The sequence below is a fragment of the Atractosteus spatula genome, chromosome 19 (assembly GCF_055471065.1).
Source record: "Atractosteus spatula isolate fAtrSpa1 chromosome 19, fAtrSpa1.hap1, whole genome shotgun sequence".
Classification (NCBI taxonomy): domain Eukaryota; kingdom Metazoa; phylum Chordata; class Actinopteri; order Semionotiformes; family Lepisosteidae; genus Atractosteus; species Atractosteus spatula.
The window spans coordinates 716,716-729,151 of NC_142724.1; the positions used below are offsets into that span (position 1 = coordinate 716,716).

Below are 12,436 nucleotides of genomic sequence, written 5' to 3' on the forward strand. Positions count from 1 at the left end.
TCTGTCCTTTTCCGACCGCGTGGAGTTGTCTGTGCTGCAGTTTGCTTGCGGATGGGGCAGTAACGTTTCGGTGTCCCCTGCCCCTCAGGTCAAGAAGCTGCAGGCCATCCTGAAGCCCATGATGCTGCGGAGGCTGAAGGACGATGTGGAGAAGAACCTGGCGCCCAAGGAGGAGACCATCATCGAGGTGGAGCTCACCAACATCCAGAAGAAATACTACCGGGCCATCCTGGAGAAGAACTTCACCTTCCTGGCCAAGGGGGCCAACCAGCACAACATGCCCAACCTCATCAACACCATGATGGAGCTGCGCAAGTGCTGCAACCACCCCTACCTCATCACAGGTGCTCCAGTGTATCCCATAACCCCCTGCCTCATCACAGGTGCTCCAGTGTATCCCATAACCCCCCGCCTTGTCACAGGTGCTCCAGTGTATCCCATAACCCCCTGCCTCGTCACAGGTGCTCCAGTGTATCCCATAACCCCCTGCCTCATCACAGATCCTGCAAACAGCTGCCCTCCTGAATAGGAGTTGGCAGGAAACAGACGACAGGCGGGCTGTCACTCCCTAGTGACCGTATCTTTGCTGTCACATGCAGGGGCAGAGGAGAAGATCCTGGAGAGCTTCAGGAAGACGCACAGCCCGGACGCTGGGGATTTCCAGCTGCAGGCCATGATCCAGGCGGCTGGGAAGCTGGTGCTGATCGACAAGCTGCTGCCCAAGTTGATCGCCGGTGGGCACAAGGTGCTCGTGTTCTCCCAGATGGTGCGCTGCCTGGACATCCTGGAGGACTACCTCATCCAGAGACGGTGAGGGGACAGTGCCTGGCCACAGTGAAACCCCCCATAAATTATTATCTATTATAGATTTTTCATTTGCTTCTTAGAATCTTAATTCTCTCATCAGGCTGTTTCTCGAAAGGGAGGAGAATGGCCTTCCACAGCATTCTGCCCTTTTTAGAAAATTGAAACGCCAGTTTGGTTTTGATTTTATTATACATCCACCCAATCTGGGAACTTTTTTGTAGAACAAGGACTTCTGATATGAACCTCAGGGAACCAGGCAAGAGCCGAGATTCGGGCTCGAACCCGTGTTTGAGCTCCAGGCGCTGTTGCTGTCTCCGCAGGTACACGTACGAGCGCATCGATGGGCGGGTGAGGGGGAACCTGCGGCAGGCGGCCATCGACCGCTTCTGCAAGGCCGACTCGGACCGCTTCGTCTTCCTGCTGTGCACACGGGCGGGCGGCCTGGGCATCAACCTGACCGCCGCCGACACCTGCATCATCTTCGACTCCGACTGGAACCCGCAGAACGACCTGCAGGTGAGCGGCGCCCTCGTTCGCCGTGTAGGCACGCGGCCTGAGCAGCTGCAGCCAGGAGGAGGAGCGTCTTTCTGGGAGACGGGTAGGAGCAGCAGGGGACAGTGTCGCTTGTTGGTCTGTGAGGGAGAAGTGAAAGAACAGACTGAGTGCGTTAGAGAGGAAAAAGACTGCTTCTGTCTCAGCACGTCTGCTCCATCTGGTTCTGCGTCTCCTAGGCCCAGGCGCGCTGCCACCGGATTGGCCAGAGCAAGGCGGTGAAGGTGTACCGGCTGATCACGAGGAACTCGTACGAGAGGGAGATGTTCGACAAGGCCAGCCTGAAGCTGGGGCTGGACAAGGCCGTCCTGCAGGACATCAACCGCAAGGGCAGCCTCAACGGGGTGAGCGAGCAGGGCTCAAGGCTCTGGACTCGGGTTCAAATGCTGGGTGGGTCTCTGCTGTCATGCCCTTGACCAAGGTACTGCACTCAGCAAATGCCCTGGTTAGCAAGAGTGCAGGTTATGATCAGGAAGTAGAATCTATTCTCAGTTCACAAATGACCTGAAGAGTTTTCTATAGACACCCTGTACAGAGTGAGGCTGTCAAACTCAGGGTGTTGCATTATCTTATGGCATTTGTTATATCCATCTGGAACTAAATTAATCCAGTTATTTGATCAACTAGAAAGGACCTCTTCAGGCCTGAATATTTTAGAACTGATTTGAATGAAGTATTATCTTTGAAATGAAACTTCACGTATCGTTAAACACGTTCACCTGGGCTAAGATTTAGTTTCTTTTAACTAGCTTATGTTGGGAAAAGCGGGGCTGCGCCTTAGAACCCGAGCCCGACAGCCCTGCTGTAGGGTTTCCTAGAGCCTACAGCGCCCCCTGCTGGCCTCGTGTGATCTCCTCTGCCCAGGGCTGCAGCTCTGTGACGCCTGTGTGTGATGCCGCAGGTGCAGCAGCTGTCCAAGATGGAGGTGGAGGACCTCCTGAGGAAGGGTGCCTATGGGGCGCTGATGGACGAGGAGGATGAAGGATCCAAGTTCTGCGAGGAAGATATTGACCAGATCCTGCAGCGCCGCACGCAGACCATCACCATCCAGTCCGAGGGCAAGGGCTCCACCTTCGCCAAGGTAGACCCACCGCCCTCAGCCAGTCTGCCAGACAATCTCCTCACCGGCCCTGACACAAGTGTGCGCAGCTTTTGAGTACACGAGCAGCACTTCACACGCAGCTGTGTTAAAAACATCCCAAAAGATTTTAATGACGAAAAAGTGTGGTGGTGTGGTGGGCAGCCTGCGGTTGATGCCTGCGAGAGTCGCTGTGTCCTGCTGTTCTGCAGTGGCTTGGCAGAGCAGTTGGCCTGCAGGCGGAGAGGAGAGGTTGTTCAGAAACTGTCTTGTATTGCAGGCCAGTTTTGTCTCCTCTGGAAACAGGACGGACATCTCTCTGGATGACCCCAACTTCTGGCAGAAGTGGGCAAAGATCGCCGAGCTGGAGATAGACTCGAAAGCCGAAAAGGTAAGGGCTCTGCTTGCATACGGTGGCTTTTCAGCATTACTGTCTGTCTCCACTGCTCCAGTGGGCTGGTCGCCCATGTACTGTTGCTCCTGTGCAGAATTTTCACTAAAGACCCGCAATATTTGTGTGATCTTCTTTTTGTTTTTTCTTCTTAATGTATATTTTTGGTGTTGTAGGTTTTCTAATCCTGTTCTGGGAAACAGGTACAGTGGTTTACATTTTTTAACACTCCAGTATGAATAAAGTCGCTCAGCCTTCCCAGGCTGCGGTGTGGTGGTCTGGAGTGCTTCTCCCGGTGCTGCAGCGAGACCCCGGCTGGGGGAGCAGAGCCAGCTGAGAGGGGCGCCAAGCTGTGGGCCCACACAGGCTGCAGGTGCACCTCACCTGGCCGTGGTGATGGGCGCAGACAGAGGTCAGCACCTTTCTGGAGGTGACGACGGCGCTGGGCGTTTGAACCCGCGGCCCTGAGCCCCCTGGGAATAGTTGCAGCGTTAGTCTTTGGTGGAGATGGTCTCCAGTTGACATATGGGCTCTGTGCAGCGTCTGGGTGGTGGTGGTGTTGTGGGGGGGGGGACTGTGTCCTGGCTGTGACCTGGGGACCCTGTGTGCCCCCTGGCAGGAGAGCCTGGTGATCGACACGCCGAGGGTCAGGAAGCAGACGCGCCACTACAACTCCTTCGAGGACGACGAGCTGATGGAGTTCTCGGAGCTGGACAGCGACTCGGAGGAGCGGCCGTGCCGGACGCGCCGCCTCAATGAGCGGAACCGCCGCTACCTCCGCGCTGAGTGCTTCCGGGTCGAGAAGAACCTGCTCATTTTTGGGTGAGTGTGCGTTTGCGTCAGCACATGGGGTGGAGGAGGGAGACAAAATGTGTAAAAAGTTACAAACACCTGACGAGGGATGATAATGTTCCGGCAGTTTAAAAAACTTCTTTTTCCCTAAACCAAATGGCATCTTTTCTTAAATCCAAAATGTTGCACCCAGTCACAACTGGCTGATGCCACATCTGGGCTTTTGTCAAACTGTCTGTGCTATTCCACATCCTGCAGTGCTCGCACTGAGCCCGAGTGTGTCTGTCTGTGCTGTACAGCTGGGGTCGGTGGAAGGATATCCTGAACCACGGGCGCTTCAAGTGGCAGCTGACGGAGAGGGACATGGAGGTGCTGTGCCGAGCGCTGCTGGTGTACTGTGTGCGGCACTACAAGGGCGACGACAAGATCAAGAGCTTCATCTGGGATCTCATCACGCCCACCAAGGATGGCAACAACCAGGCTCTGCAGAACCACTCTGGTGGGTTACGCTGAGCTCTTACTGCCCCTGCACTGTCCAGCCTAGTCTGGTTTCACTGGTTTCTTTTTGTTTGTATAGGGTTAAACTATTTCTAAATTCACAAAATCGTAAAGTAACTCGGTAAAACAGCCCTTTGGGATTCTTAACTCGTCGTCCCTCCTGTGACGGTCTCTTGAACCCACAGCTGAAGGGTGTGTGATGTGTCCCTTGTCGGTCTCTCAGGCCTGTCCGCTCCAGTGCCACGTGGGAGGAAAGGGAAGAAGATGAAGAACCAGATGTGCCAGCCAGAGATGAAGAACGCGGACTGGCTGGCAAGCTGTAACCCAGAGGTGGTCCTGCATGATGACAGCTACAAGAAGCACCTGAAACAGCACTGCAACAAGTGAGTGTTGCACTGCTCTCAGCCCACCCAGGCGTCCTGCACTGCTCTTAGACTTTTTTTTTGTGTATGAAACTTAATGGAGAGCATTCCAAATGGACAGGATCGGCCAAGATCCGGAATTGCGAGGGTCAAATAAAGGTGTATTTGATGTAGCTGGCCAGTGCTGGGCATCCTACGCTGCATACCAGACGGTGACCTTTCTTGGTGTCCTCTGTGCTTTCCAGGGTCCTGCTCAGGGTGCGGATGCTGTATTACTTGAAGGCAGAGGTGCTAGGGGAGGCTGCAGACCTGGCTTTAGAGGGTGTACCGTCCAGGTAAGTTCACTGGGTTTTCTGTTCATGTTTCATGTAGTGCTTTTCTCAATAGTGAGGATCTCAAAGTGCTTTAAAAAGCAATGTTTCAGTGAGACACGGCAAGCATATGCTGCAAAATCATAAAATTTCAAACAAGCAGTTAAAGTAAATAAAAAGATAAGGTTTGCATTAAGGATAAAAATTCTGGGAAGTGATGGCATATGTTGAGGTTAGTTCTGCATCAATGCGCGTTGTCTGTGGTGGATGTGCAGGTGAAAGGCTCATTGTAGCTGTGTTGTGTTTCTTCAGTAAACTGGAGGTGGTGCTGCCAGATATTGACTACCTGGAAATCCCTGCAGACTGGTGGGACGCAGAGGCCGATAAGTCTCTGCTCATCGGGGTTCACAAGCACGGTATGTTGTGCTCTCTTTTTAAAACCAGTGTTTTTTAAGCCTTGGAGAAGTCAGTCCAAGTCAGTCCTGTGCTGTGTAGGAATTTGTGTATGTGGCTGACTCTGCCTGTCTTCTGTGTGGTGTCGTGTCTGCCCCCTGCAGGCTACGAACGGTATAACGCCATGCGAGTGGACCCCAGGCTGTGCTTCCTGGAGCGAGTGGGGATGCCCGACGAGATGGCCCTGTCAGTGGAGCAGGGGGGTGGAGAGGGGACGGCTGACATCACCGACAGGCAAGGGGCTCCTTGGGATGACAGACTAACATTGAAACTAATGAAAAACCAAACAACCAGGTTTGATACATAACGCATGTAATCAGACTCACCACAAAATGAGAACAGATTCTGCCCTCTGCATTGCTGGAGCAATTAGCCATAAAAAATAACCATTAACCATTAAAATATCTCCATTAACAACTGATTCTCATGAAATGCCTCAATGCATCTCGCAACATCAGGGACCCCACAGGAACTGATCCCTGGACACTGTCACCATGTATCGTGTACCTTGAGAGTGGCTGATGTGGCTGAAGACATTGTGTTCTAGAACACTTCAGGGGCAGCTGACGGGCTGAGCAGTCCTGCTGACATTCTTGGTCCCGAAATCTCATCAACCAGAACAAACATGGGCTGGTTAGTGTGTGACAGGCCGCAACGTGCAGAGCTCTGCTTCCCGACATGAGCGTGTCCCGGCCAGTGCGCGCTCGTGATTCCGGTCTCTGCGTGTCGTCTGCAGGGCTGAGGTCGGCAAGGAGGAGGACCAGAGGCAGGCGGAGGCGGGCTGCGCGCAGGAGCAGGCCGAGGTGAGCGGCACGCGCCTCCTCTGGGCCTTTCTCTTCCTCCTGCAGCGCCTTGTCATTAAGTGTCATCGTCTCTCTTTTTCCCCTGAAGGAAGAGGCGGCCGTCGGTAACGATGTGTCGGAGAAAGCGGAGACTGCTGCTCCCGGTGAGTGTCCTGCTCTCGCCTGGCTGCAGTGTTATTAATACGGACGCTCGGGCGCCACGCGGACGCTGATTAATTCACACTCCCCTGCCCAGCTTGTGAAGAGCCTCTGTTCTTCCTCCTCCTCCTCCTCTCCTGTCCGCAGCCCAGGACAGCGCGGAGCAGGAAAGAGCCGTCTGGCCGGTGGGGTCGGCCTTCACAGCCCGGCTCAGGCGGCTGATCACGGCGTACCAGCGCTTCACCCGCAGGGAGCCCCTGCGCCCCGACTTCCTGCTGCCAGGCGAGGGCGCTGGCGGCGTGTGGCCAGTGGGGGAGGAGCTGCGCCGGAGGGCAGTCGAACCCGACCCGCTGTTCCTGGAGATGCAGAAGAGGTGCAGGCCTGACGTCGTTCGCCACACCCCTTCCTGGAGCATCTGTTTCTGTTTCTTTGTGTTCATGTAGTTTGAAATAAAATGTTGTTCGGCAGCAAAGTGTTTTGAGCCATGACCACTTAGTTTTACGGTCAGGAAGGCAGGAACTCGAATAGAACAGGTTTCCTGGGCTTTCGGTTTTCACAGTAGGGGGGTTGACCGCCGCTGTGGTGTCCAGGGTCCGCAGCTCCGTTCCTCACCGTGCAGTACTCTCCTCTCCGTCTGCGCAGGTGGACCCGGCGCGAGCAGGCCGATTTTTACCGCACGGTGTCGTCGTTCGGCGTGGTGTACAGCCCCGAGAAGAAGAGCTTCGACTGGACGCAGTTCCGCTCCTTCGCGCGGCTGGAGAGGAAGACGGACGAGAGCCTGGAGCTCTACTTCTGCAGCTTCGTGGCCATGTGCCGCGCTGCCTGCCGCCTGCCGCCCAGGAAGGAGGAAGGTAGGCGGGACGTCCGGAGAGGGGAACCAGCCGGCCGGCGTCTCCCTGCAAGCCTGGCCCCTGCTTGTACACAGGCGCGTCGCGCTCGGCTCTGCTCCAGGGACAGAATCGGGACCTCGCTCTTCCAGGATGGCGTTGATATAGATTGCACAAAAATACATGATTAGCAGCACGTTAAATACATTGTATGGGCTGAGGTGAATTAAGGCAGGATCATGGGGCATTTCTTGAGGGTTGTATCGTTTGTTTGGGACCAGGGAACTGAACGCATGCTGGACCGCGGCTGTCGCCGTGCCGGACTGTGGAACGTCGGTAATTTCCAGCTCTGGTCTCTCGGTTGTTCCCGTGTCTTTCCAGGGCCGCTGGACCCGACCCTGTTCGTGGAGCCGATCACGGAGGAGCGCGCCGCACGGACGCTCTACCGGATCGAGCTGCTGCGCAAGGTCCGGGAGCAGGTGCTCCGGCACCCCCTGCTGGCCGAGCGCCTGCAGCTGTGCCGGCCCAGCCTGTACCTGCCGGTGTGGTGGGAGTGCGGCAAGCACGACCGCGACCTGCTCATCGGCGCCGCCAAGCATGGCCTCAACCGCACCGACTACTACATCCTCAACGACCCCCAGCTGTCCTTCCTGGAGGCCCACCGCAACTACGTGCAGAAGGAGACCCAGGGCCAGGCGGGCGCCAGGGCCGCCGCCCACCACTGCTGCCTGTTCGAGGCGGGCCTGGGCCACTGCCCCTCGCCGCCGGTGGACTTCGCCGCCGCGCCCGGCCCGCACCCTCACCCCGCCTCCGACGCGGCAGGAGCAGAGGCGAGCGGCGCCCTGGGCGTGGGCCCGGGCAGCAGGGCGGGGTACCTGGAGTGCCCCCCCGTGGACGAGGCCCTGGAGCTCAGCTCCCTGCAGCACGAGGGCCTGGGCGGGGACTCGCTGCACGGCAAGCCGGCCAAGGAGGCTTTCAACGGCTTCCCCTTCAACTCGGCCTCCGGGGGGCAGAGCATGCTCAACTCGTACGGCGTGCAGGGGGGGCTGAACGGCGCCGAGCCCTGCGACATGGCGGACAAGCTGCGCAGCGACGTGCTGGTGGGGGAGCAGTACCCCTGCGAGGACACGGGCCTGATGACGCCCTCCGGGGAGCTGGAGGAGCTGCAGGCGCCCTGGGACAGCACCGACCACACCGGGGCTGCTGACATGTTCAACGAGTCGGACGCCATCTTGGGGCCGGAGTTCATGGACTCCGCGCAGCACGAGGAGCCGCGCGTGGGAAGCGCCCTGACCGACTGCCTCAGCATGCCCAGCTCCGACTCGCAGAGCGCCAGCGTGGAGCCCCTGCAGTCCAGCTTCATGCTGTTCAAGGAGATCGCCGTTTCAGATCCCGCCCCGGAGCAGACGGCCCTGTCCGCGAGTCCGGTGCCGCACTGTGCCCCCGAGTATGTGCCTCCTGCCCTCTCTCTGCCCGACATGAGCCTGAACCACCACTGCCCCGAGGATGCCCCGGGCAGTGCAGAGGAACCCGAGGAGAAGCTGAGCGACTCGGACGTCACCCACAGCGTGCCCAGCCCGGGAGACGGCACGGAGAGCGTGACCTTTGAGTTCTACAAGGAGGAGCTGTCGCACGACGGCCAGAGCTTGGTGGGCCCGGAGTCGGGCTCTGTGGTCCCGGATCCGTCCTGTGAGGCTGAGGACGAGAGCGCCCTCTGTGGGCATGGCTACCCGCCCCCCCGCAGCACCTCTCCACCACCCCTGCCCCTCCCGCAGGTGCCCCCCCCGGCCTCTCCGGGCACGGAGGCCGTCTCGCAGTTCAAGGAGGAGTTCCCTGCCGATCCCCTTCCCTCGGAGAGCAAGCCGGAAAGCACCCTGCTGCCCCCCAGGCTGGAGCAGCTGGGCGCCCTGGAGCAAGAGGTCAAGGAGGAGGTCAAGGAGGAAAAGCCCCAGATCCCAGGTACTGCTCTTCCCGCCACAGAAATGCAGTCGGTGCCCCAGTAGCCCTCGTTTCCGCCACAGTAGCGTTTTTCACACGAATAGCGCACGAGGAACGTTCTGGCGGACCACATCGCAGAGGAGCGTGGGAAGGGGGAAGTGCGAATGAACTGGTGAACACCCGGTACCGTCCGTCGGGTCAGGCCATGTTGAGTGGTTAGTGATGTGAGTAAGAACTGCAGGCTAGCATAGCTTGGTACTCTGAATGTTGGCGAGCCTCTCGCAAGCAGAGATAGCATGGCTGTCCAAGCCCAGAGCTGAGCATGCCCAGTCCTAACTGGGCGAATAACTGCTCTGCCCCTCTGTGTCCCCCTCAGCTCTCCTGGGAGAGGGCTATACGGAGGAGCCCCCGTTCTCCACCCCCCTGGCCACGTGCGAGGTGCCGGAGAGCCTGCAGGAGGCCCGCGAGCCCACCATCGCCCAGCTGCTGCAGGAGAAGGCACTGTACTCCTTCTCCGAGTGGCCCAAGGTAGGTACAGCTCCTGCTCCGCACGGCCCCAGCGTGGGGCTCTGGGACCCAGGCTGTGCATTAGTACCTGGGGGCATCCAAGAGCAAACAGGCACAAGTATGTCCTCATGCACCTGGGAGCGTGCTGCAGAGATGGGGTCATCGTTCAGGAGTTTCTGATGGAATATACATGCAAGTTAGAAGAAAAAATGAATGAATACATCTTTAACCTACAACTGCAGCTGTCTTGATTCTGTGGTGCTGTCTGTTAGATGACCTGAAGTAAAAGGTGGGAGTTTAGGTAAAAGGGCAGTAATTATGAAAGGACAAGCCCAGCCGTCATTGTTCTGTTCTGTCTACAAGATTCAGCCCAGGGAAGAATTAGAATTTGGCTGTGCTTCCAGTGCAGGTCTTTGGCAAGAGCAGCTATACAGCTAATGTCCCAGCCAGCAGGTGGAAGACTGGCACGAGACTGCTCCTGGGCGTACAACATGAAAGCATGTCTTCTTTCAGGACCGCGTGATCATAAACCGTATTGACAGCATCTGCCACGCCATTCTGAAGGGGAGGTGGCCCTCCTCCAGCCAGCAGTTCGACTCTCCCAGCTCGCTGTCGGCGCCCCCTCTGCCCAGCAGCGCCCCGAGGAGTAACTACATCCCTGCACGGGTGCAGTCAGCCCAGAGCCTGAACTTTGGCCTTGGGGCTCCCGTCTCCCACCTCTCCAAGGTATTTATCAGCTCTTACAGGGTTCAGTTCCAGAAGGTTAGGTGGTTGTCCCGATAGCTGAAGCCTCTGTCGGGCTGCATAGACGTGAGGATGCGGGGGTGAGCCGCGATCAGCGCCTCGTCTCGTTGCAGGAGAGCCTGGGGGGGGTGCACTTCCTGTCCGAGCTGAAGAGGAGTCGTCGGGCTTTTGAGTTCGATGGCGAAGGAGGCGCCAAGCCGGGCCGTCCCGAGAAGATCCCGATGGCGCACAGGGGGTCTCTGGTGCTGAACGGCTGGCAGGAGGCGGCCATGGACCTGTCCAAGGCCGGCGAGCTAGGGCTGGCGGGGGCGGCCACTGCGGTGCACATGGGCCACCCGGGCCACAGCGCAGCACCGAAGCTCCAGCCCCTGGGTGCCCTGCAGGGCTCGCTGGGCCTGGACATGGCCGGCATCCTGCAGGCCGGCCTCATCCACCCCGTCACTGGCCAGATCATCAACGGGAGCCTGCGGCGTGACGACGCAGTGATGCGCAGGAGGAGGGGCCGCAGGAAGAACGTGGAGGGGCTGGACATGAGGTTTGCCAAGAGCAGGAGCCTGCAGACCCCGGAGCAGGTAACGCAGCATGGGCGGGGGGCGGGGGGCGAGGCGCCCTTTCAGTGGGCGTGACGCTCACATTCCCTCTGAAGAGCAGGCCATCACAGGGACGCTGTCTGTGCAAAAGCAAATCTCTTCACCTCGCTGTCGCCTCTTGTTCACAGAGCAGCCAAGAAGGCGCGAAGCCGTCAGCGGTGTCCAGCTGTGCGCCGACTGACCACCCGTCGCCGGCACCCTCACAGCCCGACAGCCTGCTCCTGGACCGAGAGGCGGCGAACAAGAGCCTGCTGGAGTGGCTCCGCCAGAACCCGAACTACACCATGGAGATGCCCGGCTTCTCCCCTGTGAGTGTCCCCGAACCCTGCTGTGCGGGACCCGGTGCGCTTGCCCTCCTCTGGCTCAGCTCTGTTTCCCTGCTGTGCCCTGGACAGGCAGGGGGTGGGGGGCGTGGCCACGCTGAGCCTGTAGCCACGCCCTCATCCCGTCTCTCCCCGCCCCCCCCCCCAGGCCCAGAGCGTGGGGATCCTGCACGGCTTTGCCGAGCGGCCCAAACAGAGACGCCACCGCTGCAAGGACCCCAGCAAGCTGGACGTGAACTCGCTGACCGGCGAGGAGAGGGTGCCAGTGGTACACAAGGGCAGCGGCCGCAGGGTAATAACCGCCTCGCTCTGCTCTGCACCTGCTGCTGTCGCGGTGTCAGGGGGGCTTGTTTCAACACCGCGGGAGCTGAGACGTGCTGCTGCACGCAGACACCGCGCTGTCGAATGTTAGAGCCAGAGCAGAGAAATACAGAGGGGTCTGGATGCTGCTCAGGGGCCCAAGGGAGTAGGATTCCTCTGCTGGCCGTGGGATTTGAACCGGCAACCTTCCAGCCACTGGCGCAGATCCAGATCCACAGAGCCACCGCTCCGCCCACCTCATCATTTCTTGATGTGAATTTTTTTTATTGTCAGTGATCGAACTTTTAAGGCTTTTTTTTGCCCAAATACATTTTTTTTCTGCGTATGTAATTACAGTCTCTTGTGCTTCTGTGAAGTTTGGGTGCTCTATGAATCTATGAATTGGCTTCATCACTCTGCTCTCCTCCCCACTGAGAGCTGGTGTGTGGGGAGCGTTCTGGCGCACTATGGCTGTCGTGGCATCATCCAGGTGGGGCTGCACACTGGTGGTGGTGGAGAGGATCCCCATGACCTGTAAAGCGCTTTGAGTGGAGAGTCCAGTGTAAGCAATTATTATTATTATTATTATTATTATGCTCTGTCTGATCTTATTGTTATTGTGGTGTGTTGCAGCTGGGGGGCGCTATGGCACCAGCAATAAAGGAGCTGTCCCGATGGCTGGATGCCAACTCCGAGTACGCTGTGGCCCCCGACTGGGCAGACATCGTCAAGCATTCTGTGAGTGCCAAACCAGTGGTAATCAATCCATGCACACAAGCAGTCTGAAATGGCCTAAAACTACATATTTAACATTTGCAAGGATACATTTTAAAATCTGTTGTGTTTACTTTCCTGAAACCAGCAGTCCCTGTAGCTGTAGCGCAGGGCTGCCTTAGTCTCTGCATTATGAGTGTGACCACATTCACCTTCCAGACTCGGGGTTAGGGACAGGGACAGGGCTCTGCGTGCTCCTCTCTGCTCCAGGAGGGGCTGCGGTCTGCCAGGGTTAACATCCCCGTGTT

General features: G+C 57.9%; 1 protein-coding gene across 1 annotated transcript in view; it reads left to right on the plus strand.

The window, feature by feature from the left end:
• chd6 (chromodomain helicase DNA binding protein 6) overlaps positions 1 to 12,436 on the plus strand; it is a 36,301-nt gene that overhangs the window by 17,457 nt on the left and 6,408 nt on the right. The window contains exons 15-37 of the mRNA XM_088937420.1: positions 89 to 344; positions 600 to 810; positions 1,128 to 1,323; positions 1,539 to 1,703; positions 2,261 to 2,440; positions 2,718 to 2,828; positions 3,448 to 3,650; positions 3,920 to 4,119; positions 4,342 to 4,501; positions 4,726 to 4,815; positions 5,104 to 5,207; positions 5,349 to 5,478; positions 5,981 to 6,047; positions 6,136 to 6,190; positions 6,333 to 6,558; positions 6,828 to 7,036; positions 7,394 to 8,971; positions 9,327 to 9,478; positions 9,971 to 10,183; positions 10,315 to 10,773; positions 10,920 to 11,099; positions 11,263 to 11,406; positions 12,048 to 12,152. Coding sequence (XP_088793546.1) covers positions 89 to 344; positions 600 to 810; positions 1,128 to 1,323; positions 1,539 to 1,703; positions 2,261 to 2,440; positions 2,718 to 2,828; positions 3,448 to 3,650; positions 3,920 to 4,119; positions 4,342 to 4,501; positions 4,726 to 4,815; positions 5,104 to 5,207; positions 5,349 to 5,478; positions 5,981 to 6,047; positions 6,136 to 6,190; positions 6,333 to 6,558; positions 6,828 to 7,036; positions 7,394 to 8,971; positions 9,327 to 9,478; positions 9,971 to 10,183; positions 10,315 to 10,773; positions 10,920 to 11,099; positions 11,263 to 11,406; positions 12,048 to 12,152 — 5,394 coding nt within the window. The remainder of the gene's footprint in view (positions 1 to 88; positions 345 to 599; positions 811 to 1,127; positions 1,324 to 1,538; positions 1,704 to 2,260; positions 2,441 to 2,717; positions 2,829 to 3,447; positions 3,651 to 3,919; positions 4,120 to 4,341; positions 4,502 to 4,725; positions 4,816 to 5,103; positions 5,208 to 5,348; positions 5,479 to 5,980; positions 6,048 to 6,135; positions 6,191 to 6,332; positions 6,559 to 6,827; positions 7,037 to 7,393; positions 8,972 to 9,326; positions 9,479 to 9,970; positions 10,184 to 10,314; positions 10,774 to 10,919; positions 11,100 to 11,262; positions 11,407 to 12,047; positions 12,153 to 12,436) is intronic.